Source organism: Peromyscus maniculatus, chromosome 2, assembly GCF_049852395.1.
Source record: "Peromyscus maniculatus bairdii isolate BWxNUB_F1_BW_parent chromosome 2, HU_Pman_BW_mat_3.1, whole genome shotgun sequence".
Lineage (NCBI taxonomy): Eukaryota > Metazoa > Chordata > Mammalia > Rodentia > Cricetidae > Peromyscus > Peromyscus maniculatus.
Genome location: NC_134853.1, coordinates 60548543 through 60576197, shown reverse-complemented (window position 1 = coordinate 60576197; position 27655 = coordinate 60548543). Strand labels below are relative to the sequence as shown.

Genomic DNA, 27655 nt, shown 5'->3' with positions numbered 1-27655 from the left:
ATAAACGAAAGTCCCTGTTTACATCCCTTCTGCTAGAAAACAGTAAGTTGGTATTTATAGATACAATAGTGCCCCCCCCAATTACATAGCATATGTTTATAACCTGTGGCTATATTACATGGCAAAGGGCAATTCATCTACAGTTGGGACTGAGTTTGCTAAACAGCTGACCTTCACATGGAGAGAGAAACCTGGCTAGACCATGCTTCATCACATAAGATTATATATATTAAAAATAATTTATTATGAATGTTTATGTATGTGTGCCTACATGAGTTTATGGCACTGTGTGCATGCAGAGGGGCCTGTGGAGGTCAGAAGCGGGGTCTGATCTGCTGAAACTGGAGTTATAGGTGATTTTGAGAGGCTGACAGTGCTAGGAACCAAATTCTGGTCCTCTGGAGGAGCAGCAAGTACTCTTTTTTCTTTATTTAATTTTTTTTATTCATTTTACATATCAACCACAGGTCCCCCTCTATTCCTCCTCCTGCTCCCCTACAGTCTCCCCTCACCCCCCATCCCCTCCTCCAAAAGGGTAAGGCCTCTCACAGGGAGTCAGCAAAGCCTAGTACATTCGGTTGAGGAAGGACCAAGCCCCTCCCCTCTGCATCAAGGCTGTGCAAGGTGTCCCACCATAGGTAATGGGCTCCCAAAAAGCCATTTCACACACCAGGGATAGGTCCTGGTTACATGGCTGGGGCCCCTCAAACAGACCAAGCTACACAACTGTCTCCCATATGCAGAGGGTCTAGTCAGTTCCCATGCAGGTCCCACACCTGTCAGTCTAAAGTTCTTGAGTTCCTACAGCCTGTCTCTTTAGATTTCCCCATCATGACCCCCGCCCTCTGCTCATAGAATCCCTCTTATGTCTCTTCGGGTGGACTCCTGGAGCTCGGCCTGGTGCTTGGTTGTGGATCTCTGCATCTGCTTCCATCAGTCACTGGATGAAGGCTCTATGATGACAGGGTATTCACCGATCTGATTACCAGGGTAGGTCAACTCAGGCACCCTCACCACTATTGCTAGTAGTTTAATCTGGGGTCACCCTTGTGGATTCCTGGGAATTTCCCTAGCATCCCTTACCCCATAATGTCCCCCTCTATCAAGATATCTCTTTCATTGCTTTCCCACTCTGTCCCTCCCGTAGCTGGGCCATCCCGTTCCCTCATGTTTTCATCCCCCATCCCCTCCCCTCCATCCCTAGTTTACTCATGGAGATCTCCTCTGTTTCCCCTTCCCAAGGCAATCCATGCATCCCTCTTAGGGTCCTCCTTGTTACCTAGCAGCAAGCACTCTTAACTACTGAGCCATCTCTCCAACCCTGCTCGTGTTGTTTTTAGCCTTGAAGTTTCCGACTTATTTTCTCCATAGAAAACTAATATGGAGTGAACAAAGTGCAGTGTTTAGTGTGTCTGACGGCGGCAATTGACTGAATGGAGGAAAGTGCAGCAGGCCATGTGGGTAGAGGAAGGATACAGTTGGAAGGGAAGGCTTCTGAGCAAAGAGCTAGAGGGGAAAGGCAGGCTCTCGGCTGTGATGTGACTGGGAAATCAGGGCAGAGGGCAGAGCAAGTACTAAAGCCTTGAGGCAGGAGCTTCCCAGACACTTCTGTGAGCCTAGAAAGGCATCACGCATAGAGAGACATTTGTGATGGAAAGGCTGGTAGCAATGAGGTATAGCATGTGTGTGTGTGTGTGTGTGTGTGTGTGTGTGTGTGTGTGTGTCTGTGTATATACGTATATATGTGTATATATATGTATATATGTATACATATATATATATGTACACACACACCTAATTTATCTCTATTTTTTCAAATGTGTAGTTGCAATTATGGAATGCAATACCATACCCAATCAGTATGCATTAAGATGTTCTATAAGAGAATAAAGGCATGTAGATAAATTCACTTTTTTTCCCCAGAGAGTCAACTCATGTTCAAAGACTCTTACCATGAACTAAGAATACTCCTTATAACTGGTTTACTCTTAACAACCACCCTGAGAGGTGGGTATGACTTCCAGTATGTTTTTTTTCTTTTTTTTTTTTTTTTTTTTTTTTTTTTGGTTTTTCCGAGACAGGGTTTCTCTGTGTAGCTTTGCGCCTTTCCTGGAGCTCACTTGGTAGCCCAGGCTGGCCTGGAACTCACAGAGATCCGCCTGCCTCTGCCTCCCGAGTGCTGGGATTAAAGGCGTGCGCCACCACGCCCGGCTTCCAGTATGTTTTTTTTCAATGATTTAAAGCTACTTTCTATGGTGTGTCAGGCAGTCCAAGGCATTTTACAACAGTCAGTGTGAAGAAGGTTAAGTCCTTTGGCTCTTTCTGGGTGCCTTGGAAAAAAACTTTTGTGGACTGTAGTTAGGGTTTCTACTGCTGTAATAAAACAGCACGACCAAAAGCAACTTGGGGAGGAAAGGTTTATGTGGCTTATGCATTCTGATCTTAGTACATCATAAAGGGAAGTCAGGACAGGAACTCAAGGCAGTTACCTGGAAACAGGAACTGAAGCAGAAGCCATGGAGGAACACTGCTCACTGGCTTGCTTCTCATGGCTTGCTCAACCTTCTCTCTTATACACCCTAGGACTACCTGCCCCAAAATGGCACCATCCATAGTGGGCTAGGCCCTCCTACGCCAATCATTAATCAAGAAAATGCCAGACAGACTTACCAATAGGCTATCTATGGAGGTCTTTCCTTAATTAAGATTCCCTCTTCCTAGATTTGTGTCAAGTTCACAAAGCTCAACAGGGACCGCAGTCTTTCTAGTCTGGCATTTTTCTAGCTACTCTGGCCAGCGGATCAAAGGAGAGAAACTTCTTAGACTGCACATTGTCTCAGGCCCTTGTGGAGATTAGAGGATCCTAAAGGCAACAAGACTCCTCTTGCCCCCACGAAGCTGCCTTTCCAGAGGAGGCCGCCAGGGGACTCCGCTCTGAGCCGATGAATTGCAGTGGCGCCCGGGCGGGCTGCGCGGCGCGCTCGGTGCATGTGGGGGCCGCATCAGAGCCGCGGCGGCTGCGTCTGGAGTCGCGCGTGCTGGCCAGGAAGCCCCTCGCGTGGATCTGCCAAGCGTCGCTGCTCCGGCTGGAGGAGCTCACTCTTTTTCTACCGCGCCAGCCGCAGCTGCCCGCGCGGAGGACGACAGCAGGGCCCTAGGCTGAAGGTTAAAACCCCACGGTAAGTAACCCTTCCAAGAGCGGGGAGGAGGCGCAGTCCCGCAGCTTCCAGCTCCGGATTGTGCCCAGGAGGGCCGAGGTGCGGGGCACACCTGGAGCGGATCAACCGCGCCGACGCGGGTCCTCATCCCTCCTCCGCGAGCTTCCGGGGTTAGAGTCTGGTTTAGACCGGTGCGGGCTCCTTGGCTTCTCTATGCCTCCGGGTACGCACTTCCCCGGCTGGAACGTGAGTCCAGTTCCCACCCAGGGATCCTTGGCTTTGATTTGAAACACACACCCCAGCCCCTTTCGGGGTGCAAATCTCGCCCCGAACCCTCTCTGAATCGCAGATGCGGGTAGGGTGCGCGTTGGCCTGAGGCGGCGGGAAGAGAAACTTTCACGAAAGTGTATCTGTGCAGGGGGACGCGCCCGGGCTTCTGGAACCCAGCGTGGGGGCTGCGTGGGGCTACAGCTCACCGTTCGGGTTGTCCCCAGGCTACTGATGCCTCATGAAGGGAGGGTCTTAAGAACAAATAAATCTCGCTCAACTTTTGGGCCAACAACTGTCAAACATCTGGAATCGCAGCCCCTCCCTTTCCCGCACCAGAGAAGGTGAAAACTAAAACTTTCCTCTGGTTTCTCCTCCCCGCCACTGGACCCCCAGGGTTGGGTGGTTGGTGGTAAAGAAGGGCTCCCGCCTCCTGGAGCGAGGCAGAGGCTCTAGACCACTCAGGATCCCTCCCAACCCCCTTTCAGACCCCTCTGTAAGTCTTCCCGGCGGAGACAGGGCGACCGAGCCATTCTCCTCCACCCGGTGAATGGCCTTTTGTTTCTCTGCGGTTCTACTATTGTTACGCCTCTAACATCTGGTGGGGCTGCGGCGGGGAGGAAAGCCCCTCTCGCGGGCCTTCCACGCCGGCCTTGGCGCGAACTCGGGTCAGGGATCCCCGGCGGGGAAGGAGGGGGATCGGGACAGGGCTAGGCCGCCCCACCCGGGCTTTGCGGTTAGAGGGCGGAGGGAAAGTTGTTCCTAACCCCGCCTCCCAGGCTGCTTGTGGCCCAGGGCGCATTTCTTAGATCTTATCCCCAGCGAATCCGAGACGGGTGTCGGGTCGAGAAGAGTGGCAGCGAAGTTCTCGAAAGCCAGGGGATCCGCGAGAGGGTCCGAAGGACTTCCAGTGGCTAGCTAAGCGCGCGTGGATGGCCCACAACCCGGGCGACGGGCGCGGGCTGGCACCTCATCTGGACGGAAAGTCCAGGGGTGGCAGATTCTCAAGGGCTGAGGGGCAGGCCATTGACCAGGGGATGAGTGGAGCCTGAGATAACCCGGGAAGGCTAAGGACTGCCTGGAAAGAGTGGTGTCGTGACTAGCTGTGAAATGTTCGTGGACTTTTGACTTTATCTAAGGCTCCAGGTTTAAGTTCCAAATTTCTCCCAGCAATGTAGAAAAAGCAGGCCACAACTACAAAGTACTGGTGGCAGATGCGGCCAGGAGCACTGAGAACAGGTGGTTTGGGGGTAGGCCCGGGTTCTCCAGAGGGGGGCGCCTGTTAGATTATAGGAGGTCCGGTTTCCCCGGAATAAATTGGGCGCTTCCACGTAGTGCTGTTTGCGAGTGTGGATTAAGACATCTTGAAGGGACGGGGAGATGAATGGGATCGAGATGCATGATGTGAAAGACACAAATAATAATAATAATAAAAAAGAAAGAGAAAAAGGAAAATCTTGGCAAGAGCAAAGTTAACTCCCAAACCGGCGGGAACCAGAATGGAACGGTTTCCGGGGGGGTCAGCTGGAGCAGGTTTGATTGTGTGCACCTGTTGGGACCGGTGCCTCTGGCCAGCCTTGGTCGCCATTGCCAAATTTTCCTGTGGATTCCCTACTTTAGTCCTTCTAGGAGATGTGATTTTCCGGCCCTCCCCCACTCCAACTCTGGGGAGGAGGAGGCTTCTATGGGGCCGCCTGTGACCTACGCACCTGCCCAACGCCCTTGCCCCGGATGGGACCTCAGCGCTGTTCTGAGCCGCACACACCCCAGCCCTCCTTCATGCCTTTTAAGTTCTGGGCCCTGGGCAAGTCTGGTTTGCCCTTTACTAACTTAAAAGTTCTCTGAGAGACTGTTAACTCAAGAGAATCAATAAGGAGAACTTTTCCCGAGATTTCTAGATCTTACTGGTGGGTCCCTGAAAGGAAAAACAGAAATTTTTCTAAAGTGCTCAACACCCTGTCCAAACGTTTTATAAAGGTAAGGGCCCACAAGATCAAATTTGGCAGCAGAGTAACAAACAGGACCAGCTGAAGACCTGCTTAGGTTCTGTTTGCTCAGGCAGTACCAGAGGCATCATTAAAGTCAGGGCTTGGCCCAGCCCGCCAGGAGGGAAAACACAATCATTATAGAGGAAGATAAGTGTGTCCTGTTTCTTCAATTTTAGAACCAAAAGACTTCTCCAAAAACTTATCGTAGGAAAAATAGAAAATTCATAGGTGAAAAGTTAAAAACTCTATATGCCAAGCTCCAGTGAATTGCAATCTTATCCAATTATTTCCTTGGAATATGTTTCTGGAGACGTAGCAGGACTGATACACTTTTTAGGCTATTGAAGATTGCAATATTGCCCATAGTAAGCACACGCCGTTTTACTGTCTCCCCAGCAATATATAAGAGATCTACACTCTACCCACCCCTCAGCATTATCACTGTTTTCCATTTCTGTTGTGTTAAAGGGGGGGAAATGTGTTATTGCTGCCTCATTGAGCACTTTTTAAGCCACGGGTGAGGAAAAAACACATTTCTTTATGTTGCTTGTGTCCTTACTTTTTGGTGGGGTTGGTCTCTTGATAACCTGTCAATAAAAAGAGTGTGGTTCTGACTTCAGTGTCCTCTCTGTCCAAGTCTGTCCTGACTGGAAAGCGGGGTGTTTCTTTTCTTGAAGGGTGGGGCCCCTCACACAACTGTGCTTGTCCTCTACCACTGAACGCCATTCCCACCCATTTAGCCAGTTCTCTTCCCTGGCACAGAGCAAACACAGGTCAGGCCGGGCCAGGGCAGGGCAGGGCAGCAGCTCTAAGTCTCGGTAGAGCTGTCATAGAGGTCAGGCAAAGGCGTCAGAGAAAACACTGTGTCTGTTCCTGCTTGCATTGCATGTCCTGCCCCCCCCCCCACACACACACACTGACATGATCCCAATCTAAAACGACATTATTGATGAGCTGTTCTACCAAATAGGTTGTAACTCGGCTATTTACTATTTTTAGAGAAGAGACTTTTGGCTATATTGATAATCATCACAGCTCGCCACTGAGGCCTGCTCTCTGGAAAGGAAGAGAAAAAGCCTATGTGCAATGCAGGGTTTCTTAATATTTTTAAATATATTACTGGAAGGATTCATGCTACCTCATTTAAAGAACAATTGGGAGATTATAAGCTGCTGGCAAGGTTTTGATCCCTGGCATGAGGCCCTTAAAGTAGTGGTTCTCAAACTGTGGGTCTTAACCCCTTTGGTGTTGTATATTAGAGATTTACATTAAGATTCATAACAGTAGCAAAATTAGAGTATTAACTCATTTTATTATCTGGTTCTTTGGCTGGTAACCTAAATGCCATAATCTACAACTTTTTTTGTTATTTTTAATTTAACATTTCTTCTAACTTTTCCACTGAAATTTGCCCTTCGTTTTGCCATAGGACTTTCTTTGAGTATACTGTCTTGAACCTTGCACTTGGAAAGTCTTGAGTTTGAAGAGTTTAGCCGCATGCTGGTGATAGCCGTAGCATAGAGGGTTCCTGAGTGTGTTTGAGCAGTCAGTTTCTATCTAAGTTCTTGCCTGAAGGTGGAGGACTCTGAAATATGATGGGGGTGGGGAAGAGAAAATTCATTCAGTCAGATGGTGAGTAAAAAACAGGAGAGTTAAGTAAATAAGCTAGACAATCTTCATGCAAAATAACTTTAAAAAGATAAAAGCCTGTTAAAGTACCAGGTATTGTTAGAATGGCTAATTCACTGAACTGGCAGCAAGTAGCTTTCCAACTGGGAAAATTGAACATGAATGCAAAATTCTCCCATAATACGACCCTAGATGTTTGCTTTAGGGGCACACACAAAGAAAACCACCCACTATGGGAGGCTGTCACTCCGTTCTCCAGCATTTTCTATGCCTTCCTCTAACCCCCCCCCCCCACTGCAGTTCTGAGGATTTGATCCAAGTGTCTTGTGCATGCTAGACAAGTGCGTCCTACCATTGAGTGACATCAGTTGCCTTTTCTATACTTTTGGTATAGAAACCAAACAATATTCTCTAGGCATGATACATGTGCTACATTAGAATCACAGGCTCCCAAGCATTAAGGAGGAGCTTACAGATCAACTGTAGGATCACCCACATTTCACTATGGACCTTGACTTTTAAAGTAACAACATTCTTTAAACTGGATCATTTCAAAGAAACCAAGCTGATATACAATCTCAACATTTTTTTTTTCCTCTAGAAAAGAGGTGGTAAAAAAAAAAAATGAAAGGTTTTGAGTCTATAGATTGGGTGTAGACAGTTAATGTGGTGAACTTTCATAGGAGAAACAACCTTGGCAGCCTGAGAGATGATTTGTTGAAATGTTACCTTTTCAAACCTTCTCTGCTCCCTATCTGTTAACTACTGTCTTGTAACTTTCTTAGATGTAGAGGAAAGCCAATAGAAAATGGTCAAAGGAAAGTGGAAGAGAGAGAAGATGGAAAGGAAACCTTACTCTTTTCAACCTGTCTTCAGTACTTTCTAAGAAAATTCCTGGGGTCACACAGGCACTGATTAACATGGCTGGCATTGCCTCTTCTTAAAGAGGTGGATGTGGCTAATGTGCCAAGGTCAAGCCCCAGAGACAGGAAACATTACACTGAGGACCAGTCTAACCGAGGACAGAGCCACATCACACACAGCACAGGCATGCTTAAGATGAAGGAGGAAACTATGGAGGGAAACGTAAATCTGCAAACATACCTGATTGTATTTTGAGTAGTCTTTTGAAGTTGTAAAATATCATGAAACATCTTCTCACTTCTGCTCCGACAATCTCCCAGGCACAGAAACTGTATTTCTTATCCCCCAGGAACTTGTTGATTTTGATGAAATACTTGCTCAATTCCAGGTAGACCCTCTGGGGGTACTTTGGTCGGGGTTGTTCCGTCTTATTATCCTCCTCCTTGTTCTTTTTCTCCTCATCCATAAAGCAGTCTAGTGCTTGCTGCACTTGCTCAAACAGTCCCATTCTGATGTGCTGTAGCCGCTCCCTTGTCGCTGGGGAGATGTAGCTATTCTGACTGAAAATATTTAGTGCCTGAATCGATATAAGATAGAAGGCCTCCTTCATGTCCCTTTCCACGTGCTGGATGTGTGGAAGAATTTCTTTAGGGAACTCAAAATCCTTGATTTCTTTTAGACATTTTAGGGGAGAGCGGATAATGCTGCCCAGAAGTTTCACACTTTCCAAGGTGGTGTTATCCAGATAAACACAGTTCAGAGACTGGATGGGCGTGACGAATAGAGCCACAAGGACCACCGGCCATAAACGCTCTGGAGTCATCACAACCTTGGTGCTCCGCATTTTTTCCAAAGTAAAACATCTATAACACCCAGGATTGATAGTGTTGTCTTAGCTACTCTTTCATGGGGTTATATACCTGTTTATCTTCGGTGGGAGGAGTTTTCCCACTTAGATTCCCAAGTCCTTTGCCTCCAGGCCTTTTTTTTTTAAGTGAGCAAAGCATGACTTTAGGTTCCCAGCTGACCCATCCCAGCCCTGAACAAGACACATCCAAACAAAACTGACACACAGGGGTGGGGTGTAGCTTAGTAGTGGGACGTTTGTTAGGCATTTGCAAGGCCCCAAGTTCAGTTCCCATCACTAGGGGGAAAAAAACAACATTCAACTCATCAAAGACATAATGATCCTTCTGAAAAATATATTTTTGTACCTGATCCTATAGACAAATTTCTACTTTAGTTGAATTAGTCATTAACCAAATGACTGGATTACTAATGACTAGTTCACTAGCAAGAACATAATTTAACTTTTCCCAGTCTTGACAAATTAAGCTTCTGTATTTGGATATTTCTTCTTCCTTCCTTCCTCTCTCTTTCTTTATTGTTCTCAGTGTCAAAAAGGATGACACAGTCGAGTCTGTCAACTTAGCATAGCTTTAGAAAATACAGGATGAAGGTGGCTTAGTTTTCTGTTGACTTTAGAAACTAATATTTTACAGCTACCCTTTCCCTTCATTATAGTCATCTCTGGGTTGCATTTCATATGCTCATGTCTTAGCAGTCTTCTGGTGGGTTGTATATTTGAGAATATTTTTTCTGCTTCATTTGTTTCTCTGGTGTAGTGTCATGCAATTCCTTTTTTATACAGTTTAGATACAGATTTAGATTAGATAGAGCATTTAAAAACTTTCACTTCATTCTCTTCCCTTCTTACTTGGTGGTTCTGGAATCTGTGAAGTATTTTGTTTGCTCCGCATGTTTTTCACCCATAAGGCATTTGGGTAGAAGGTCACCCACTTCAGCCAGCTAACTCCTACCTAGGTTCCTATGACTACGCTATGATGGTCGTCTGCCATCCATGGTGCTTACCTTGTTTAACCAAATAATCTTCTTTGGATTATGGTCTTCCTTTCTTTAAGAGGAAATGGATTCCCTTCTTTAAGAATGTAAAATACTATGACTTTAAAGGACCCTAGCTTATTTTCTTTTTTTTTTTTTGTTAAAAAAAAAAAAAAGGAAACTAGTGAATTTTCAATAGTATTCTATTGAAATGGGAAGCTGCTAGATTCTACAAGTAGACTGTGATTGAAATTCTGGCTTAAAAATTCTCCTTAATCATTTGGTTGCATCAAGGCTAATTGTGGATGACTTTCTTACGTTATGGACCGGGTTCTTGGAAACAGGAAATATTACAGATATTCCTTGCTATACTTTATCTATATAAATTCTAATTTCACAGACTGTTTCTCTGCATGGCTGATTGTCAAAAACAAAATCAGGAAAGGGGGCTCTTTTATATGAGAATATACATTGATTTTAATCATTTGATTGTCATAGGGGACATAATGGTGACATTGCTCAAAATCTTTTACATTCTGCAATATCTTTGACTCAGTAATTCTTTCTCTTAGAGTTTCTCCATCCTCTTGCCCAAGTGTAATGATATCATTAAAGATTTGGTTGTTAAACAAGGTAAGCAGCACTTGGTTAAGTAAAGCATCAGGAGAAAATTTCTGCACAAGTACTAAAAGTTATGTCGGAATATATTTGGTCACTTGGGTGACTTTATTTTGTTTTCTAAAAGAAACTTTCTTGGTCTGGCAGTGGTGATGCACGCCTTTAATCTTGGCACTCAGGAGGCTGAGGCAGGTGGATCTCTGAGTCTGGTCAGCCTGGTCTGCAGAGCGAGTACCAGGAAAGCTGGGTCTGCACAGAGAAGCAAAACAACAACAAACTACAAACAAACAAACAAAAGCTTTCTTGGTAGCATGGATCTAGTTCCATTTTTGTTAAATGTGGATATTTGCAAACATGGACAGAAAAGAAGACCCTGGAGGTATATACCCTAAAATATTTGCGTCTTATCTCTGATTGGCAAATTTAGTGACTTTTTATTCTTTTATTTTTATTCGCCTATTTTTTTAAGTTGTCTGTGGTCAGCACGTGTTTTCTTATTTAAAAAGCAAACATCTTTAAGAGAAAGTGAAACAGAATCAATAAACTTCAACATTTCTACTTACAAAGGACATTTCCCTAAGTCTGTTGCTGTGGACAATGGAGAATTCTATGGGAGATCAACATACTGATCTTGTAGCTCTTTACACGGAAGCAAGCACGTTTGTGCGTATCTACAAACATCTGTCATCAAACGTGCACACAGTGTCAATAAAGTGCACAGCACCTCTGAGACCCCGCCCCCCACTTTCTTACAAAGTTTGTATCATTTCCACCGAAAACTTCTAGTTCAAGCAGTTCCAGGTAGAGCCGCCTATCAGATGGGGCTTTTGCAAGGCCTTGCCTTCCTTAATTATACGTTTTTGAAGTAAATGATTGTGTACGTGCTGATCTCTAGTTTAAAACGCTCCTCCCCAGTCACTCCAGTTCACTGTGGTGCTCAGTGTTCTTTGCATTAGTTAGGACACTTCAGCCCTTGTGCTTGCTACAGTAAGGCATCATTTCTTCCCATAGATGAAGCAGATAGCGACAGATGCGGAAGTTCCCTGCTGTCCCCCGTCCCCCGCTCCCCCCCTCCGCGCGCCATGAGTGACTTTGTTATTTTTAAGCTCTTTCCCCCCAAATCCCCTCCCATTCATCTTGTATCCTTATATATTCAAAACTTCATTTTAAGCGTTAGTCACGTGTGACTCATGACCCAGGTCCTATAGAAGGAAGAATACAGTGTACTACCTGATGTCAAAGAACTTACAATTACAGGCATGTCATTGTGGGTAGACCTCATTCTCCAGGTGCTTTAAATGTCAATTGGTGCTAATCTTGATAGTATTCATGACAAAGAAGAAAGGTGGTTGGCGTGCATGCCCTCCCTCTCTCTGGCCATTAGGATTGCCTAATTTAGCAAATAAACCTAAGGAATATTCCTGCAATATTTCTGACATACCTTCACTAAGAGAAAACCCTTTCTCCCATTAATCTAAGATCCAAATTGAATTTACTATTTTTATTTTATCTGGCAACCTTACTGACCCTGAGAGCTCCCATTGACCTCTGACACTCCTCCTTCAGGAACACTTTCCTCTGCCTTCTCTCCATCTCCCTAGAGCTGCTTTTAGCTTCATTTCTCAATGCTGGCATCACTTATGGACAGATGCAAACAACAGTGCACATTCCAAAGAGGACACACGTGTACACACATTGTATGCACTCACGTGTAATTGCTAATTGCCCGAATAAGAAACATTTTGGGATCATCAGTCACTTGTTCAGGCCATCTGAATGTACCTCAGAATCATTGAAAAGGCTCTTGAGGAACCATTTTTTCCCCTAAACCTGTCTGTCAGAGCTGTTCACCCTTTCATTAGCAGGATGTACATTGACATGCTAACTCTGTGCCCATGAAACCTGTCTTTATTTCCCAGCATGCTCTGAAGTAGTTTTTATGTGTAGTGCTGTTTTCATCAAAGGGAACACAATTAACAGTGTCTACCTTGTTATCAGTTGAACTGTGTGAAGTCCCTTCGGATTATAAGGCTGACACTAATGAACAAGATGGAATGTGTCAGACAAAATGGAGAAATGAGGCATTTCAGGGGAGACAAGCTAGTTTGGGTTTACCTCAGGAGCACATGGGTTGTGAAGATTTATTGCTTCCTATGAAGGGACAAGTTTCCAGTCTGGACAATGTGTTGATCATCTTTGTTACTGAGCATGAGTCATCCCAGTTGTTCTGTTTCGGAGGTAATTAAACCTTAGGGCATATGCTTCCTTACACTGAGGCCTCGACTGTGTAGGGTGGTTATTCCAGAGCAGCTCTGTGAGCTCTGCTGGACCATGCCCACTGCCTCCCCTTCCTGGTTAGCCCCTCACAGGGTCCTCTGTCCCTCCCTCTGTTGTGCTGCCCTTAACTTGTACCCAGTGGGAAGGGTCACCGACTACCCCAGTCACGATACCGGCACATTGTGAAACTTCAATCCCTTTGGGGAAAGTGAGGCCAGAAAGCACCTCTCATCATGAAAGCTTGGCTTCTCATCATGCTCCCCAGGACAGGGGTAGTCATCCGTCTGCTCTGTGGCCTTGGTTATGTCTTTCTCCTGTCTGTGCACAGGTCCACAATGGCAGGTGCAGCAGCTGTTGGTTGGTTCCTGCCTTTTGAATGGCCTGCAAAAACCACAGAAAGTGAGAGAGCTGGGGGTAGAGAGATGGCTCAGTGGTTAAGAGCACTGATGGCTCTTCCAGAGGACCGGGGTTCGAGTCCCAGCACCCACATGGCAGCTAACAAACTGTAACTCCAAGATCTGACACCCTCACACAGACATGCATGCAGTCAAAATGCCAGTGCACATACTATAAAGATAAATAATTTTAAAAAAAAAAGAAAGAAAAAAAAAAAAGAAAGTGAGAGATCTGGACCACCTCCACATGTGGGGATAGGAGACTCTGTGCTTCTTAAATCGCTAAAACAGGGTTATCAAAATTGTGATAACGTTGACACCTCATGTGTAGAACTACATGCTATCATCTGCAGGTAATTGTTTTTAAATGCAGATTGAAAGTTCTTCATAAAGATGAGGCCCGGAACAGATAGTTAAATGATGGAGCATTAAACCTTGATTTCCTTTTTGTTTAGGGAGAAGGAAGAAAGTCAGGTATTGTGGGTGATTGAGGACATGATAGATGGCAGCTGAAGTGTCTGTCATTGCTATTTTTGATGCTGCTTCTTTGCATTGCCCAAGGCTAGTTAGGTCATAAACACTTTGGTAACTCCAGTGATATCTTGGGTTCATAGTTTTGGGTTGATTCATGTCTTCCAGACTAGAAATGTGACTTACACGGTTTTGTAATCATGACTCCAACTGTTTGTAGAATAAAAAGGACCATGGGATTTCCTGTGTTTCTCAAGTCTGGTTGGATATTAACTTGTAGGACAAAAGTAAGAAAGACCTTTCTTCTACTTCTCCAAGTTTTTGTATCAGTGTGTTCAGTAGCTATGGTTTATCATATCATCACTTGGGAGGCTCTTTAGACTCGTCAACATCAGTCCTCTTTTGCAACCCTGCTGAAGACTATGCATCATTACAGCTTCCTGAATAAGAATGATATGAACGCTAGAAGATGATCCTTGACAAAAGAAATGTATAATGTTTGAATATAAGTAAATAAATATGCACCAATAATGAAGATGATGTTGATTTTGGGATTGTCAGAATAGCTTCTATCTACTTCCTCATTCCCCCTGTTGTCTTCTCTGGGGGTGCCCTGGGTGGCAGTAAGACTTTCAGAGGATAGTGGTGAAATATGTCACCTACCAGGATAATCTTTCCCTTTCCACAGTGGATCCCAGTGGATGAGCATGTACATAAGAGTGTGCTGATAGTTGAGGGGAAATGCCGACGGTGGGCTGAGTAATGGACAGGAAGATGCTTGGTCCGTAGATGAGGCACCATCCTCTTTTAATCACTGTTGGCTTGCTTGTGGTCCTGTTTCTTGTCACTAATGAAGGGCAAAGAGGCTTTGTAGAAAAAGTCCTGGGAGCTTTCTTTAGACCACCATCATTTGATGCAAATCACAGAACTTCTTATTCTTGGAGCAGTGGTGTCACTGGAGGAGTGTTGGGGATAATTTGGTCCCAGCAGAAGTGGAGAAGGGGGTCTTTTCTTCCTGGCAACAGTCCTGACCTGAGGTAGCACTGAAGCAGACTCTTTTGTTGTTGTTATTGTTGTTGTTTGGTTTGGATTGGTTTCCCCAGACAGGATTTCTCTGTGTAGCTCTGGCTGTCCTAGAACTCACTCTGTAGACCAGGCGTCCTCGAACTCACAGAGATCCACCTGCTTCTGCTTCCAGAGTGCTGGGATTAAAGATGTGTGCTGCTGCCATTCCCACCCCCTCCCATGCTCTACCCCCGTACCCCCCTGAGCACTGACTCTTAGTCGTGGAGTATAGCAGTGGAGGGCATTTAGAGGTGAACTGGTGTGTGTGTGTGTGTGTGTGTGTGTGTGTGAAGTGACTTCCTTAAGGTCACAGTACTATTTAGGGGTCAAGCAGGGCTGAGCCAAGTTGTCTTCACCTCGACTCCATCAACCTAAGTTTCCTGCTGTAGTGTGAAGATCCCCTTTTCTCACATGGGAAAATCCCTCTCCTCCGTGAAAGAACAAGCATCCCAGAGACTCCAGATTATCCCTGTTCTTACCCAAGCTCTTTCAGATGTCAAAAGGGCTTCTCAGTTCTGGGAGGAAACCTTTTGATAACCGAAGCTGAGTTAGGCCTAATATTCCCGATGTTTCTATAAACTTATTTTGAATTGTATAAATTAAGACTGGTTTCCCCAGACTCCTGGGCCTCATGATATCAGATTTCTGAGCTACAACGCAAAGTCATTTACTGAGAAAGACAGCTTAGAATGGGTAGCCTGAGAGTTACCAGACTTTCTTCCATACATGAAACCCACTTATGCTTGTGTTCTTTATTGTATCAAATTATATCATTGGATACATCAAGTTATGCATACAGTTTTTTCATTATGCTTGCCTTATGCATTGAGCACGTAGCGTGCATAAATGTTTAATGAATATGGATAAGTATGTTGTAGTATTTTAGTTCGAGTATGCTTTTTAAATTTCAATCAGTCTAGTAACTACACTTTTAACATAACTGTGTAACTTCGAGTAACTCACCAGACCTGTTTGTGCTTTCTAACTGGGGAGTGATGAGTGTTTGTTAGAGGAAAGGATGGTGAAGGAGTAGTTCACCTCAGTGCTATTGCTCATAATCTAATAACATGGCGCACGCCTTTAATCCCAGCACTCGGGAGGGAGAGACAGGTGCATCTCTGTGAGTTCAAGGACAGCCTGGTCTACAGAGGGAGTTCCAGGACAACCAGGGCTACACAGAGAACCAAAAGCCAAAAGTAAATAAACAAACAAACAAAAAATACAAAAACCAAAACAACAAAAACCATGAGCATATGAGCAGATTATTGTGTAATCTGTACAGGTATTAATAGTAATAAAGGATTCTAATAATTTAGTAGTTACTAATTCCTAACATTTTACTGTTTTTTCCCCTTTGTTCTCTGTTTTCGTTGGTCATGGTATTGGGAACCAAACCGGGGGCCTTGTGCATGTGCATGCTAGGTGAGCACGCAACCACTGAGCTATATTCTCAGTTCTTTACCTAAGTTTTTAAAAAATTCTCACAGCCATTGCACAGCTTAGGTATTATTGCTGTCAATTTAGAAGAGAGAAAATGGGAGATTTGAAATACTGAGCAACTTAGCCAAGCTAACAGGAGTGGAACCCCACCAGACCAGCCTTCAAAACTAAATCTGCATGAAGCCACAGTGTCTTTTCAGAGACTAGGGTAGTCATGATTTTTGTTTAAAGTTCACTGTATCTCTGCATTAACAGACTCACTCCCAAAAGGATATGAAGCTGCTTGAAGTAATACAGAATGTAAGGGAGTAAAAAGTAATTAAAGAAATCAGATTTGAAGGAAATAAGAGGAAGTCAGGGATATAACCAGAATGAGTGAGTGCACGCCATAATGTCCAATGGCATTATTGCAGAGAGTTGGAAATTGTCCCTGGGCTTTCTACAAGCAAAGAGAATATCATATAATCTATTAAATTATATGATATTCATATAATTTATATATTTTTATAATATATAGTATATTTTATAATTATACATAATATATTTTATAATTATATGAATATCACATAATCTATTAAAATATTCATTGTATCTCAAATGGAAAGAGGCAGCCAGGCTAAGTGCTCAGTAGACCCAAAGCTTTTGCTGGTGCCGCTTCCTGGCAGGAGTGTTCTCTCAGGGCCTTCCAGAGAGCACTGGAGGATGTCTAGGCAAAGATCCCCTCCCTTGACTTCCTCACAGGAGAGTCCATCCTCAGGGACTTTGCTGACCTGGTTTTTGAAACTTTGCTCTGTGCCAGCGGATGTCTGTGCCAGCTCCTTGGCAGGCACTCTGCAGGGGCTCGGTGGTTTCTCCCATGTTCCCCTATAGAAGGGGGTTCAGAGGTTCGCTGGAGTGGGGTAGCATTTCTTTGTCATCTGAAGTAGGGAAAACTGCGCTCACACATTGGCGTTCTCAGGCGCACTTAGTGTGGAGAGACTTGCCTTACATTTCCAGTGTCTGATCCAGGCCTGCATTTCCCATTAGAGGCACCAGGAACTGTGGAGGAAATAACTTGTAGGCACCAGTCTCTACCACTTAGTCAGACCTGGAAAACACACTGCCCTGTTAGAGTGAGCTGGGCCATAAACAAAGCTGAAGTCATGCTGAACTTCCGTGGCATCCTGAGTTTGATGTGAAGAGTGCCTTCCAAGGAATAGTCTTGGATACAACAGTTTCTCTCTCTCTCTCTCTCTCTCTCTCTCTCTCTCTCTCTCTCTCTCTCTCTCTCTCTCTCTCTCTTGTCTGTCTGTCTGTCTGTCTCTGTCTCTCTCGTGTTCTGACAAGTTGCCCGACTTAAAGTTCAAAGCCAGAACAGCTTCATGTCTCCAAACACTATAACTACTTAAATTTTGACATACATCTTGGGATTACCGATTCTGTATTTTTGTTGTTGTTAAGGGTAAAGCTCAGTGTGAAAAGGGCCATGTGAATGTCCTCAGACAGTTTTATATTCCCAGGTGACATGCAGTTAAGATTGTACAATTGGGCTCTCCTTGTACAGCAGGACAGGGCATTGACAATTATTGCCAAATATGGTAATATAGTTTTTCATGGATGGTCCCCGTTGCTAAGTCATTGACGTTGAAATATATATTGCTGACACATTTCATCCACTTATCTATCCTTTGAGGGTATGATGTTTGATCAAGGTGTTAAAGAGGGAAGGAATGCTGGCTGGAGGTTCGTGTCATCATAAATACCCAAGATTTCAGACTGTAAAGACAAAATTATAGGGTCTTATAAATTTTATGAAGGAAATAAGTAGGGCAAGAGGCTAATGGGGTGAAGGGATATGTAATCTGAGACACAAAGAGAAAGATAAATCAGCCATGTAAAGAGCTGCAAGGAAAGTATTTGGGGCAAAGGGAACAGGAAGTTAAGGTGTTGAGGGAAAGAAGTTGGGGTATTTATGCAAAGGAGAGTAGATGATGGGAAGGAAGAAAATGGGGCCGGTACCAGAATAGCTGGCATTGGGTGGGGCGTGGCAAGGCAAATACAGTTCCTGTTTTACTGTAAGACCAATGAAAATACGGGGAAGGAGTTTTGAGCAAGAGAGCTGCTGGTATGATGTGGCATGCGTTTTAGAGAGATGCTTTGAGGAGCTGCGTGTGAGGAAGCGGGGAGACCAAACTGAACAGGTTTTCAGTGGAGCAGGTGGTCTCTGAGGGGTTCAGATAGAGACAGGAGCAGAGGGATAGAGTGCAGTTGGAGGCATGTTTTTATTAAGTTGCCTGTGATGTGTTTGTTCCAAGTTAACTTCTGTGAAACCAACGAGGGTTTCCAGAAGGGCCATCGATTATTAATATTCCTTTGATGATATGACCGTAACCAAATTAGCATGATTATTTTCTAAAAGTCAAAAGTAATCTCAAGGAGTTTTAGATCTTTAGCTAGATGACGTCAAGGTAGATTTGGTGTCTTATACCTCAGGCATTATCCTAAATAATTTACTTAATTGATCTTAGGGTGAAGTTGGGACTTGAATTTCTACATGTTTGGCTTCAGGCTTAAGTTCCTGAGACTATCCTCTGGTGTAGTTCTTAGGTAAAGACAAAACAAATGCATAGCCTTGTATATTTTAACATTTAAATAAGATGTTTCAAATGTACTTAAGCCATGGATAACACTCTACCATCAAATCATAATGGAGTATAATCACACAATTAAGAAATCATGTAATTGCTTAAGTTAAGAACACGATTCTGAGCTGGAGAGGTGGCTCAGCAGTCGGGAGCACTGGCTGCTCTTCTGGAGGATCCAGGTTCAATTCCCAGCATCCACACAGAGGCTCACAACTATCTATAAATCCATTGCCCTGTTCTGGTATACTCAGACACCAGGCATACATGTGATGGACAGGCATACATGCTGGCAAACATCCAGGTTAAATAAATTAAAAAAAAAGTTTAAAAGAAAAGAACATGATCCTTATTTGTTACTAAATATAAATGAGTGTATCTAACAACACCAATTTTCTCCAATTTGATTTAAAAAAAAAAAAAACCTCAAAAATGTCTCTGCACTAACCCTCTAAGTCACACTACACTCTCATGGAACCCTGCTGCTCATGGGGCAGGGCAGGACCTCCATTTACCTGGAGTTAAGCTGTTGAGGCTTTCTTTGCGTCATAGAGACATCCACTGGAATGAAGTTTCCATATTTTAAAGCAGACTTTCATTGTTTTCCTAAGCTTTTTGGCACATTGTATAGGTTAACTGAAGTAAAACCTAGTCTACAGGGGCTGGAGAGATGACTCAGTGGTAAAACACTTGGTCTTGCAGAGGACCCCGGTTCCGTTCCCAGTACCCATGTGGTGGCTCACAGCCACCCATAACTCTACTTCCAGGGGATCCAACACCCTCTTCTGACTTCCAAGGGCACCAGACATGTACCCAGTGCACATACCAACATGCGAGCAAAACCCTCATACACATACAATGAAAATAAAGAAATCAATAAATAAATAAAGAAGACCTACTTTCCAATGAAATCTTAGTCTTGGGGCATATTTTGTGAGCAGGGATCTGATTTGGCACACTGATTAATTATTTTTATATATAATCTGATGACATTCTTTGAAAATCCCAGGATTTCATTTACCAGCTACTGTAAAAACAAAACAAAACACTCTGAACTAGAGAATGCTTCAAAAGTAGCAGGAGCGGTTCTAGCTTGTCTGAATTCTGAGCAGGAAACTGAGCTGCACTTGGCCTTCCTCCAAGCAGCGATCAGACACAGAGCCACTCTGTCTTGTGGCTCCATCATCTTCTACATCTTCCCGTTTTTTGCTTGTCAAGCAGAGGGAAGAGGTAGCGTAAGTGAAGTGTGCATGGCCGAGCGACACGAGGTTGGACCTCAGAAAGTGGGTACCACTGCTAGTCGCATCCCCTTGGCTAGAACTCACAGCTAAGTGCAAGGAATTCTAGGACATTTAGTTACCTGAATGGGAAAGGAAGAAAGTAGCTTGATGAGCTGTTAGCCCATCTCTGCCAATGCCTGGCAGTCAAAATGTGCAGACGGGGATGTGAGTTGGTTCAGGTCAGGGGTGGCATAAGACATAAATGATAAAAACATACACCTTCATTTTTTCAATTTAGAAATAATTAAAGTTACTAACAAGAAAGGAAAGAAGGAATAAATACATCAATAAATAAATGGAAAAAAGTGCTAGACTCCATGGCCGTGTAGCTCATGCACAAGGCCTTGGGTTTGATGCCCAGCACCGCAGCAGTCAGAAAGAGAGGTAGGGGTGCTGTACTGGCTGGTTTTATGTCACCTTGACAGAAGCTAGAGTCATCTGAGAGGAGGAGACCTCAGTTGAGAAAATGCCACCACAATATGAGGCTGTACAAAAAGCCTGTGGAGCATTTTCTTAACGACAAATGGGGGAGGGCCCAGGCCTTTGTGGCTGGGGTTATCACTGGGCTGGCAAGGCATGGGGAGCAATAAATAGTAAACTGCACTCCTTGTGGCCTCTGCACCAGCTCCTGCCTCCAGGTTCCTGCCCTGTGTGAGTTCCTGCCCTGACTTCTTCAGTGAGGAACAGCGATGTGGAAGTCTAAGCAAAATAAACCCTTTCCTCTTCAAGTTGCATTTGGTCATGGTTTTTCGTCACAGCACTGAGACAGGTGGGCAGGGACTGAGAGACCCCTTCAGGAACATTCTTGTTAGCGCTGTGGCACCCAGGAGTAGTACTGCTAGTGTGCTTGCATTATTATAACAAAAAATTCTGCAAGATGGCTATTTCAATAATTGAAAAACCACAGCTGCAAAAGGTTGCATAACTTGGCCAAAGTCACACCAAACTAGTCTGTGTGGTCCTCTGTCAGGCTGTTATTATTTAAGTCAAAATGTCTTGAATATGCCGTGCTTTGTTTTTTCTTAATAAAAAAAAAATTGTCACCTAATAGCATGACCACCCTCCCCTGTCAAAAACAGCATCTTTATAAGAAAGAATTTTACAGTCTTCCTGTCTTAGACAAAGAGCTGAACACAATGGCCCCTGCTCTCTCTCTGCAGCACAGGGGCTTTTCTTAGGAGCTCAGGAGGATGCTGGGACCTGGGTGTGAGACCCAACCTCATGCACGGGAGACCTCATGCATGGTTCCAGGGTGTGGCTGGGATTCACTTCTGCTGTGGCAGCTGGAATAGGGACTGCCACCCCTGTGAGAAAAGCCAAGGGCCTGAGCCGGTGAAGGTCTCTGCAAGGACTTTGGGCATCCTCCTGCGGAGATAAGTTGTGGGCAGGCCCAGGAGCAGCAGGTGGTTAAAACAGAGGAGGGTGTACAGCTTTTCTTTCTCCCTCCCTCCTTAACTCCTGCCCTCTTTTCCTTTCTCCTTTCCTCCCTCCCTCCTCCCCACCCTCCCTCCCACCCTCCTTCCTTCCTTCCTTCTCCTCATTCTTTCTTTATATAATGGGTTCCGAATTTTCATACTTCTCTTGCTTTTGTTGACCCTCCTCCCCACCCCCTCAAATCCCTGCCCTCCTTGCTTGTCCCCGCCCTCCTCAAAGTCGTCTCCATCCCACTTTTGTGCCACCTGTGTTCTGTCACCTCTCTGCTCTCCTCACTTCCTTCAGGATTTCTTTTTTTCCCCTTCCACGGTCCATTCCGTAGCTTCATAACCTGTACCCACACATACACACACACAGGAAAATTAAAATCTAGAATCTGAATATGATAGAAAAACTGCAGTCCTTGACTTTCTGAATCTGGCATACTTTGATTAATATAATACTTTCTAATTCCATCCATTTGCCAGCAAATGTCATAATTTCATTTTCCTTTGTGGCTGAATAAAATTTCTGTTGTCTGTTTTCATTATCCGTTCCACTGTTGATGGACAGTAGGCTGTTTCCATTTTCTACATACTATGAAGCATGCAGCAATAAACATAGATGTGAAAGTATGTCTGTCGTAGAACTTGGGGTGTATGCTCATGAGCTAAGTCATGGTCCTTGTACTTTTCCTTCGTGGAGATTGCTCCTCAACGCCGATCCCTGTCTGTACCAGCTTCTGTTCCCCCCAGTTGCCCTTTCCTCAGATTTCCTGACATGTGTTGTCGTTCGTTCGTTTGTTTGTTTTTTAAAATAGTGTGACTTGTGGAGGGTCTGCCGTTGGAGTCCAAACACATCAGAATCACAGGCAGTTGTGACACACCCATGTGAGTGCCGGAGAGTGAACTGACGTCTTTGGAAGAGCAGTGCACATTCTAACCGCCGGTACAGCGGAATGGCAAGAGAGTTTTCACCTGCATTTCCCTGTTAGATAAGGATTTTAAAAAGTACTCCATGGCTATTTGTGTTTCTTCTTTTGAGAACTGTCTGCTTGGTTCACAAACTGGCCGACCAGTCTGAAGATTCGGGTGCTTTGCCTTGCTGAACTTTGGCGATTCTTCCAATATTAACGCTGCTTTTGGAATATAGCAGGCAAAGTGTTTTCCTATTCTGTAGGACATCTTCTCTCTATGCCGATAGCTTCCTTTGCTATGAAGGAGTTTTAATTTCATAAAGATCTCATTTGTCCATTTTTGGGGTTATTTGCTGTGTTACTACAGTTTTGCTCAGAAAGTTCTTGCCTATTCCCATATCCAAAGGCATTTCCCCTCTAGTCATAGTAGTATTGGGGTTTTATTTCAAGGTCTTAGACCCATTTTGAATTGATTTTGGTTTTTGTTGTTGTTGGGGGATTTTTTGGTTTATTTTGTTTGTTTGTTGTTTGTTTTTGGTAAGGAGAGATATGGATCTAACTTTTCTTCTTCTGCATGTAGATATCTAGTTTCCCCAGGACCGTCTGTTGAAGAGGCTGTCCTCTTTCCAGTGCATGTATGTGCATATTTGTCGGAAACGGCTGTTTAGGTTTATTTCTGGGAATTCTGCGCTGTTGTTGCTCTGCGTGTCTGTTTGTGGCCGCTTTTGTCACTATGGTTCTTTAGTGTAATTTGAGGTCAGACATTGCACTCTCTGCAGGGGCGCTGTTTCTGCTTTGGTTTGCCTTGGCCATTTGGGGCCATTTGTGTTTCCATGTTAATTTTATTAGTCTTGTCCTTATAGTTCTGTGAAGAGCATCAGTGGAATTTTGATGGGGATTGCTTGGAATTTATAGATTACTCTTGGTAATATAGCTATTTTCGCGATATTAATTCTACCAATCTAGTAACTTAGGAAGTCTTTCCACTGTCTAATGCCTCTTTAATGTCTTTCCCCAGTTTCTTAATGTTTCCACTGTAGATCCTTTAACCCCTTTGCTTAGGTTTTTCCTATGCTTTTTGTTGTAGATGATGTTGTTTTGTTTTGAATTTTTGAAGCTATTGTGAATGGGAGTTTTTTTCCCCCTCAGATTTCTTTCTCAGCAAGTTTACTTTTGGGATGCAGAAAAGCCACTGATTCTTATATGTTGATTTCACATCTTGCATCTTTGCTGAAGGTACTTATCAGATCTAAAACAGAAGCTGTTACCAGGGCTACTGCTCGGACAGGCCCGAGCCTGCTGGTGTTTGGAGGAATGTGGAAGTCTTGGGGATTTTGGACCTGACAAATGGTTGGACACTATAAGTGGCACCTGATGGGCACTCCCAGTAGGAGCCTGGAGCAATGAGGATTGTGGAGGACTGGCTCCGAAGGCTTCAAAGGAAAACAGTATTAACAACTGATCTAGAGACTATTCTAGTGTATTTTGGCAAAGAATGTGGCTGCCTTTTGCCTATATCCTAAGAATCTGTCTGAGGCTAAATTGTAAAGGAGTGAAATGATTTTATTTGGTGGAGTAGATTACCAGACAGCCTAGTATTGTCTCTGTCTTGTAGTTATTAGTTATCCTGCTTATGCAGCTCTACAGTGAAAGAAAAGTGCATGTGGGCAAAAAGAGATACAAAACGTGCGGCTTGAGGAGAGAAGCAGCACCAGGAAACTTAATGTTTGAGACAAGGCTTATGCGGAAAGGGATGAGAGGATTTTGTAAATTATTTATTTTTATTTTATGTGCATTGATGCTTCGCCTGCATCCTGCATGTATGTCTGTGTGAGGGTATCAGATCTTGGAGTTACAGGCAATTGTGAGCTGCCATGTGGTTGCTGGGAATTGAACCCGGGACCTCTGAAAGAACAGTGAGTGCTCTTAACATCTGAGCCATCCCTCCAGACCCGAGATGAGAAGATTTTTTAAAAGCCTGATCCAAAATGGAATAAAGGGAGTGGTGCCCTCAGGGCAAGACCCTATCCAGTTAAGTAAAAATGAAAGGCCTGAGGTGTTTTTCTGCTCCCCCAAAGCATGAAAGGGTAAGGGGTTGATAGAACCTTCCTCCAAGGCTAAGGAGAGGTGCCGAGGCCAGGCTGGTGGCTGAGAGGTCATTGCATGAAGATATGAAAATGAAGCCAGGAATGCATTGGAGACCCCAAGATGTTACAGGTGCCAGAATCGTGAGATATCTGCTAAGAAGAGATAGCTGCGTACGGGGCATAGAACCATCCCACGAGAAACAGGTGTGTTTCAGTCATAAAGCTGGAGGAGCGGAACCATCCAAGCCCCCTAACATCAGAAATGGAGCTACAGGATTGGGAGTTTGCCCTGCTGGCTTTCAGTGTTATGAAACTGCGGGGTGTGTGTGTGTGTGTGTGTGTGTGTGTGTGTGTGTGTGTGTGTTGAGACAGGTCTCACTATGTGGCTCTGGCTATCTTGGAACTCACTATATAGACCAGCCTGGCCTTGAACTTACAGAGATCTGCTTGCCTCTGCCTCCCCAATGCTGATACTAAAGGCATGCCCTACTATACCTGACTGGGAAGCAGTATTTATTCGTTTGTTTATTTATTTATTACTTTCTATTTATTTACTGTATGTGCCTTTCACATCTTGCATCTTGATCCCATTCATTCCCCTGTCCCTTTGCATTCATTCCCTCCGCCCCTGCAATGCTCCTTCCACCCAAATAAAACACAATTTAAGAGAAAAAAAAAAAAGAAAAAAGGAAAAATTAAAAGTTTCATCATGAAAGCTGCAGTGTGACACAGTGAGTCACGCAATAAGCCCCTTTGTTCATAAATCTTTACTTACAAGTGTTCATTGCAAAGAGCCATTGGTTTGGTTCTAGGTCTCTGGTTTCTACTACACTATCGATGCTGGGCTCTCAATGGGACTCTTCTTGGATATCCTGTTGTTGCCCTGTGTTGTGGAGATCCTGCAGCTTTGGGTCTCCAGGATTAGGCCCCTTCACGTACTCCAGCAGCTCATAGATGGGGTGCAGAAACAGTATTTCTTTATATATGAATCTATTTGTAATTTTATTGGGTAAATAAATTTATCTTATGGGAATAATAAGCATTAGGAAAATCAGAAAACAAGTTGACTTGTCACTTGACAGAGGTAGTGGCATTTCCATAGAGTGAGCCTTAGGCTCTGGGACATGGTATACAGATGCAGATCTGTATCACATTCACCACCCATCTTACCATCACACCAGTGCACACAGGGTGCCCACCTTGCTAATCCAAGGTCAGACTTTGTCTATTTAACAAGTAGGCATCCTGAATCACATGGAACTGGAGCCCTTTGCTTTTGCTGGAGTGATGGAAAGATTAGGATTTTAGTGACCTGGATTCTGTTTTAGTGAGAAGTCTGACCTCAGCAAACAGCAATATTGGCCACACACCCCCACCTTTTTTAAAAAAATTTATTTAGGCCAAGTGATGTTCTATATTGTTTTAAGCATCTATATCAGTGTTGCTTTTCTGCCTACCAGAATGGTCTTAGTGGCAAACTCAAGCTCTGTATCATTTTCAGCCTGTCCATCTGGGCTTCCGTTTGATTTTCTGTTTGTTTGCATTTAGGAGAGGCATCCGATCACCATCCTTTTCATGTTTCCTGCAGGAGCTAATAATGTAACATACTTTTAATATATTCATTTATTTTTAGAGAAATGGACTTCAAAATGAAGAATAAACATCTTGATTTTTTTGCATTCTCCAACACAGGCCTCTTGAGTCTGTCTAGAGCAAGGTTTCTTACACGGTTTCTACTTGTGACCTTGTTGCCCAAAGCAACTCCAGGTATACAGAAATATAAAGTAGGCATGCAACTGAAATCTTCACATATAGCATTATAGTTATTAGAGGTGGAAGCATATTTACACTGATGAGATGGATGTGTTCATTTTACATAAAGAATTAGATCTCGGGCAAATATTTGATTCTATAATATGAAGACTATCTTAAGTTGGTGCCTCTTCACAAAAATACACAGCACCATATGGCTGAAGTGAGTTTAGGGCCATTTCAGAAATTGTTGGCCAATCTGTCCTAATTTCAACCCCCAAATTTCTCTTAACAAGTTTTCTGTGAAAAGTCAGCAATTCAAATAGCATTTAAAAAAAATCAAATCAAAAACAATCAAATCCAAAGGGATACCAATTTAATACTTGTAGACTGAGGAATGATGGTGAGAAAATGTTAAAAGACCTTGTTTTATGGAGTTAAATCACTGTTTCTGCACAATAAATGCCGCGCAGTTCATAGCACGCAGTGCCCCGGAGTCTGAGGGACTCCCGGGGAAGGCGGTGTTTGCTGGCATTGTGTGGCTCAACGTCACGGGCAGTGCAACGTGAGCATGCTGTGTTCAGAACGAAGGCTGCAGTCAAGTCATGCAGCATGGTTGAGTGCCACCAGCAACACCTCAGATTCATTGTGTATTTGATTTTAGGCTAATTTTGGGTCATTGTGTGTTCAGAAACCTTTGATGGTTGCTGGATTTTCCCATTCCCCTTCCCTGATAGCCTGCCAGGGATTCTTGGGCAGTCCCTATACTTTTTTATCCCTAGGTCCCTGATCTTCCTGTTCCAATTTCCAGAGTGCTAGGATTATGGTCATTTACCACAACTGGCAGGACATAGCTTATTTTTAAAAATGTTTTATTATTTTATGTGCATGAGTGTTTTGCTTGCATGTTGATCTGTACAGCATATGCATGACCAGTGCCCTCACAAGAACATGACTTATTTTTTTTCAGTTGTATGAGGATTTCATACATGTGCACAATGTGTTGATTAAATCTATCACCCATTACCTCCCTCTCCCCTATCTCCTACAACCATTTTGTCCTCCCAACTTCACATGCCCCTTTCCCCCCAGTGTCTATTTTGCCCTGCCTGTGTGTGCACTGGAGTGGGACCATCCCCTGGATCATAGGCAGCCTCTCAGAGGCTGGACCCCTTTTCTATTGCTGTGATAAAACACCTTGGCCAATGTAATTGAGAAAAGAAAGCCTTTAATTTGGGGCTTACAGTCCCAGAGGGTTAGAGTCCATGACCATCATGGCAGGGAGCATGGCATCAGGAAGGCAGGCATGGAGCTGGAACAGTAGCTGAGAGCTCACATCTTGATCTTCAAGCAGGAGGCAGAATGAATGATCCTGGGAATGGTATGGACTAGAAACCTCAAAGCTGGCTGGCTGCTAATGACACATCTCCTCCAACAAGGCCACACCTCCTAGTGTTTTCCAAGGGCTTCTACTAATTGGAGACCAACTATTCAAGTGTATGAGCCTTTCTCATTCAAACAACCACAATCCCTTAAGAAAACTGACTCTCCACTCTTCCCTGCCCACAACCG

The 27655-nt window shown here is 44.1% G+C and overlaps 2 protein-coding genes across 3 annotated transcripts in view; one reads left to right on the top strand and one right to left on the bottom strand.

Moving 5' to 3' along the window:
* The first annotated feature begins 2504 nt into the window (after positions 1–2504).
* The window catches only part of Mob3b (MOB kinase activator 3B), a 196722-nt gene continuing 171571 nt past the window's right edge, over positions 2505–27655 (top strand). Inside the window, exon 1 of one of the 2 annotated variants that reach the window (XM_006975319.4) lies at positions 2505–3179. The gene's annotated coding sequence lies outside the window, so the exon portion shown is untranslated. The remainder of the gene's footprint in view (positions 3180–27655) is intronic. The other variant, XM_076564047.1, reaches the window with a different exon arrangement.
* Ifnk (interferon kappa) lies at positions 4344–8770 on the bottom strand. The gene is made up of 2 exons (XM_076563598.1): positions 8147–8770; positions 4344–4399 (listed from the first exon to the last, which is right to left on the bottom strand). Exons 1-2 carry the CDS (start codon positions 8748–8750, stop codon positions 4344–4346), a joined length of 660 nt encoding a protein of 219 aa, XP_076419713.1. The 5' UTR covers positions 8751–8770.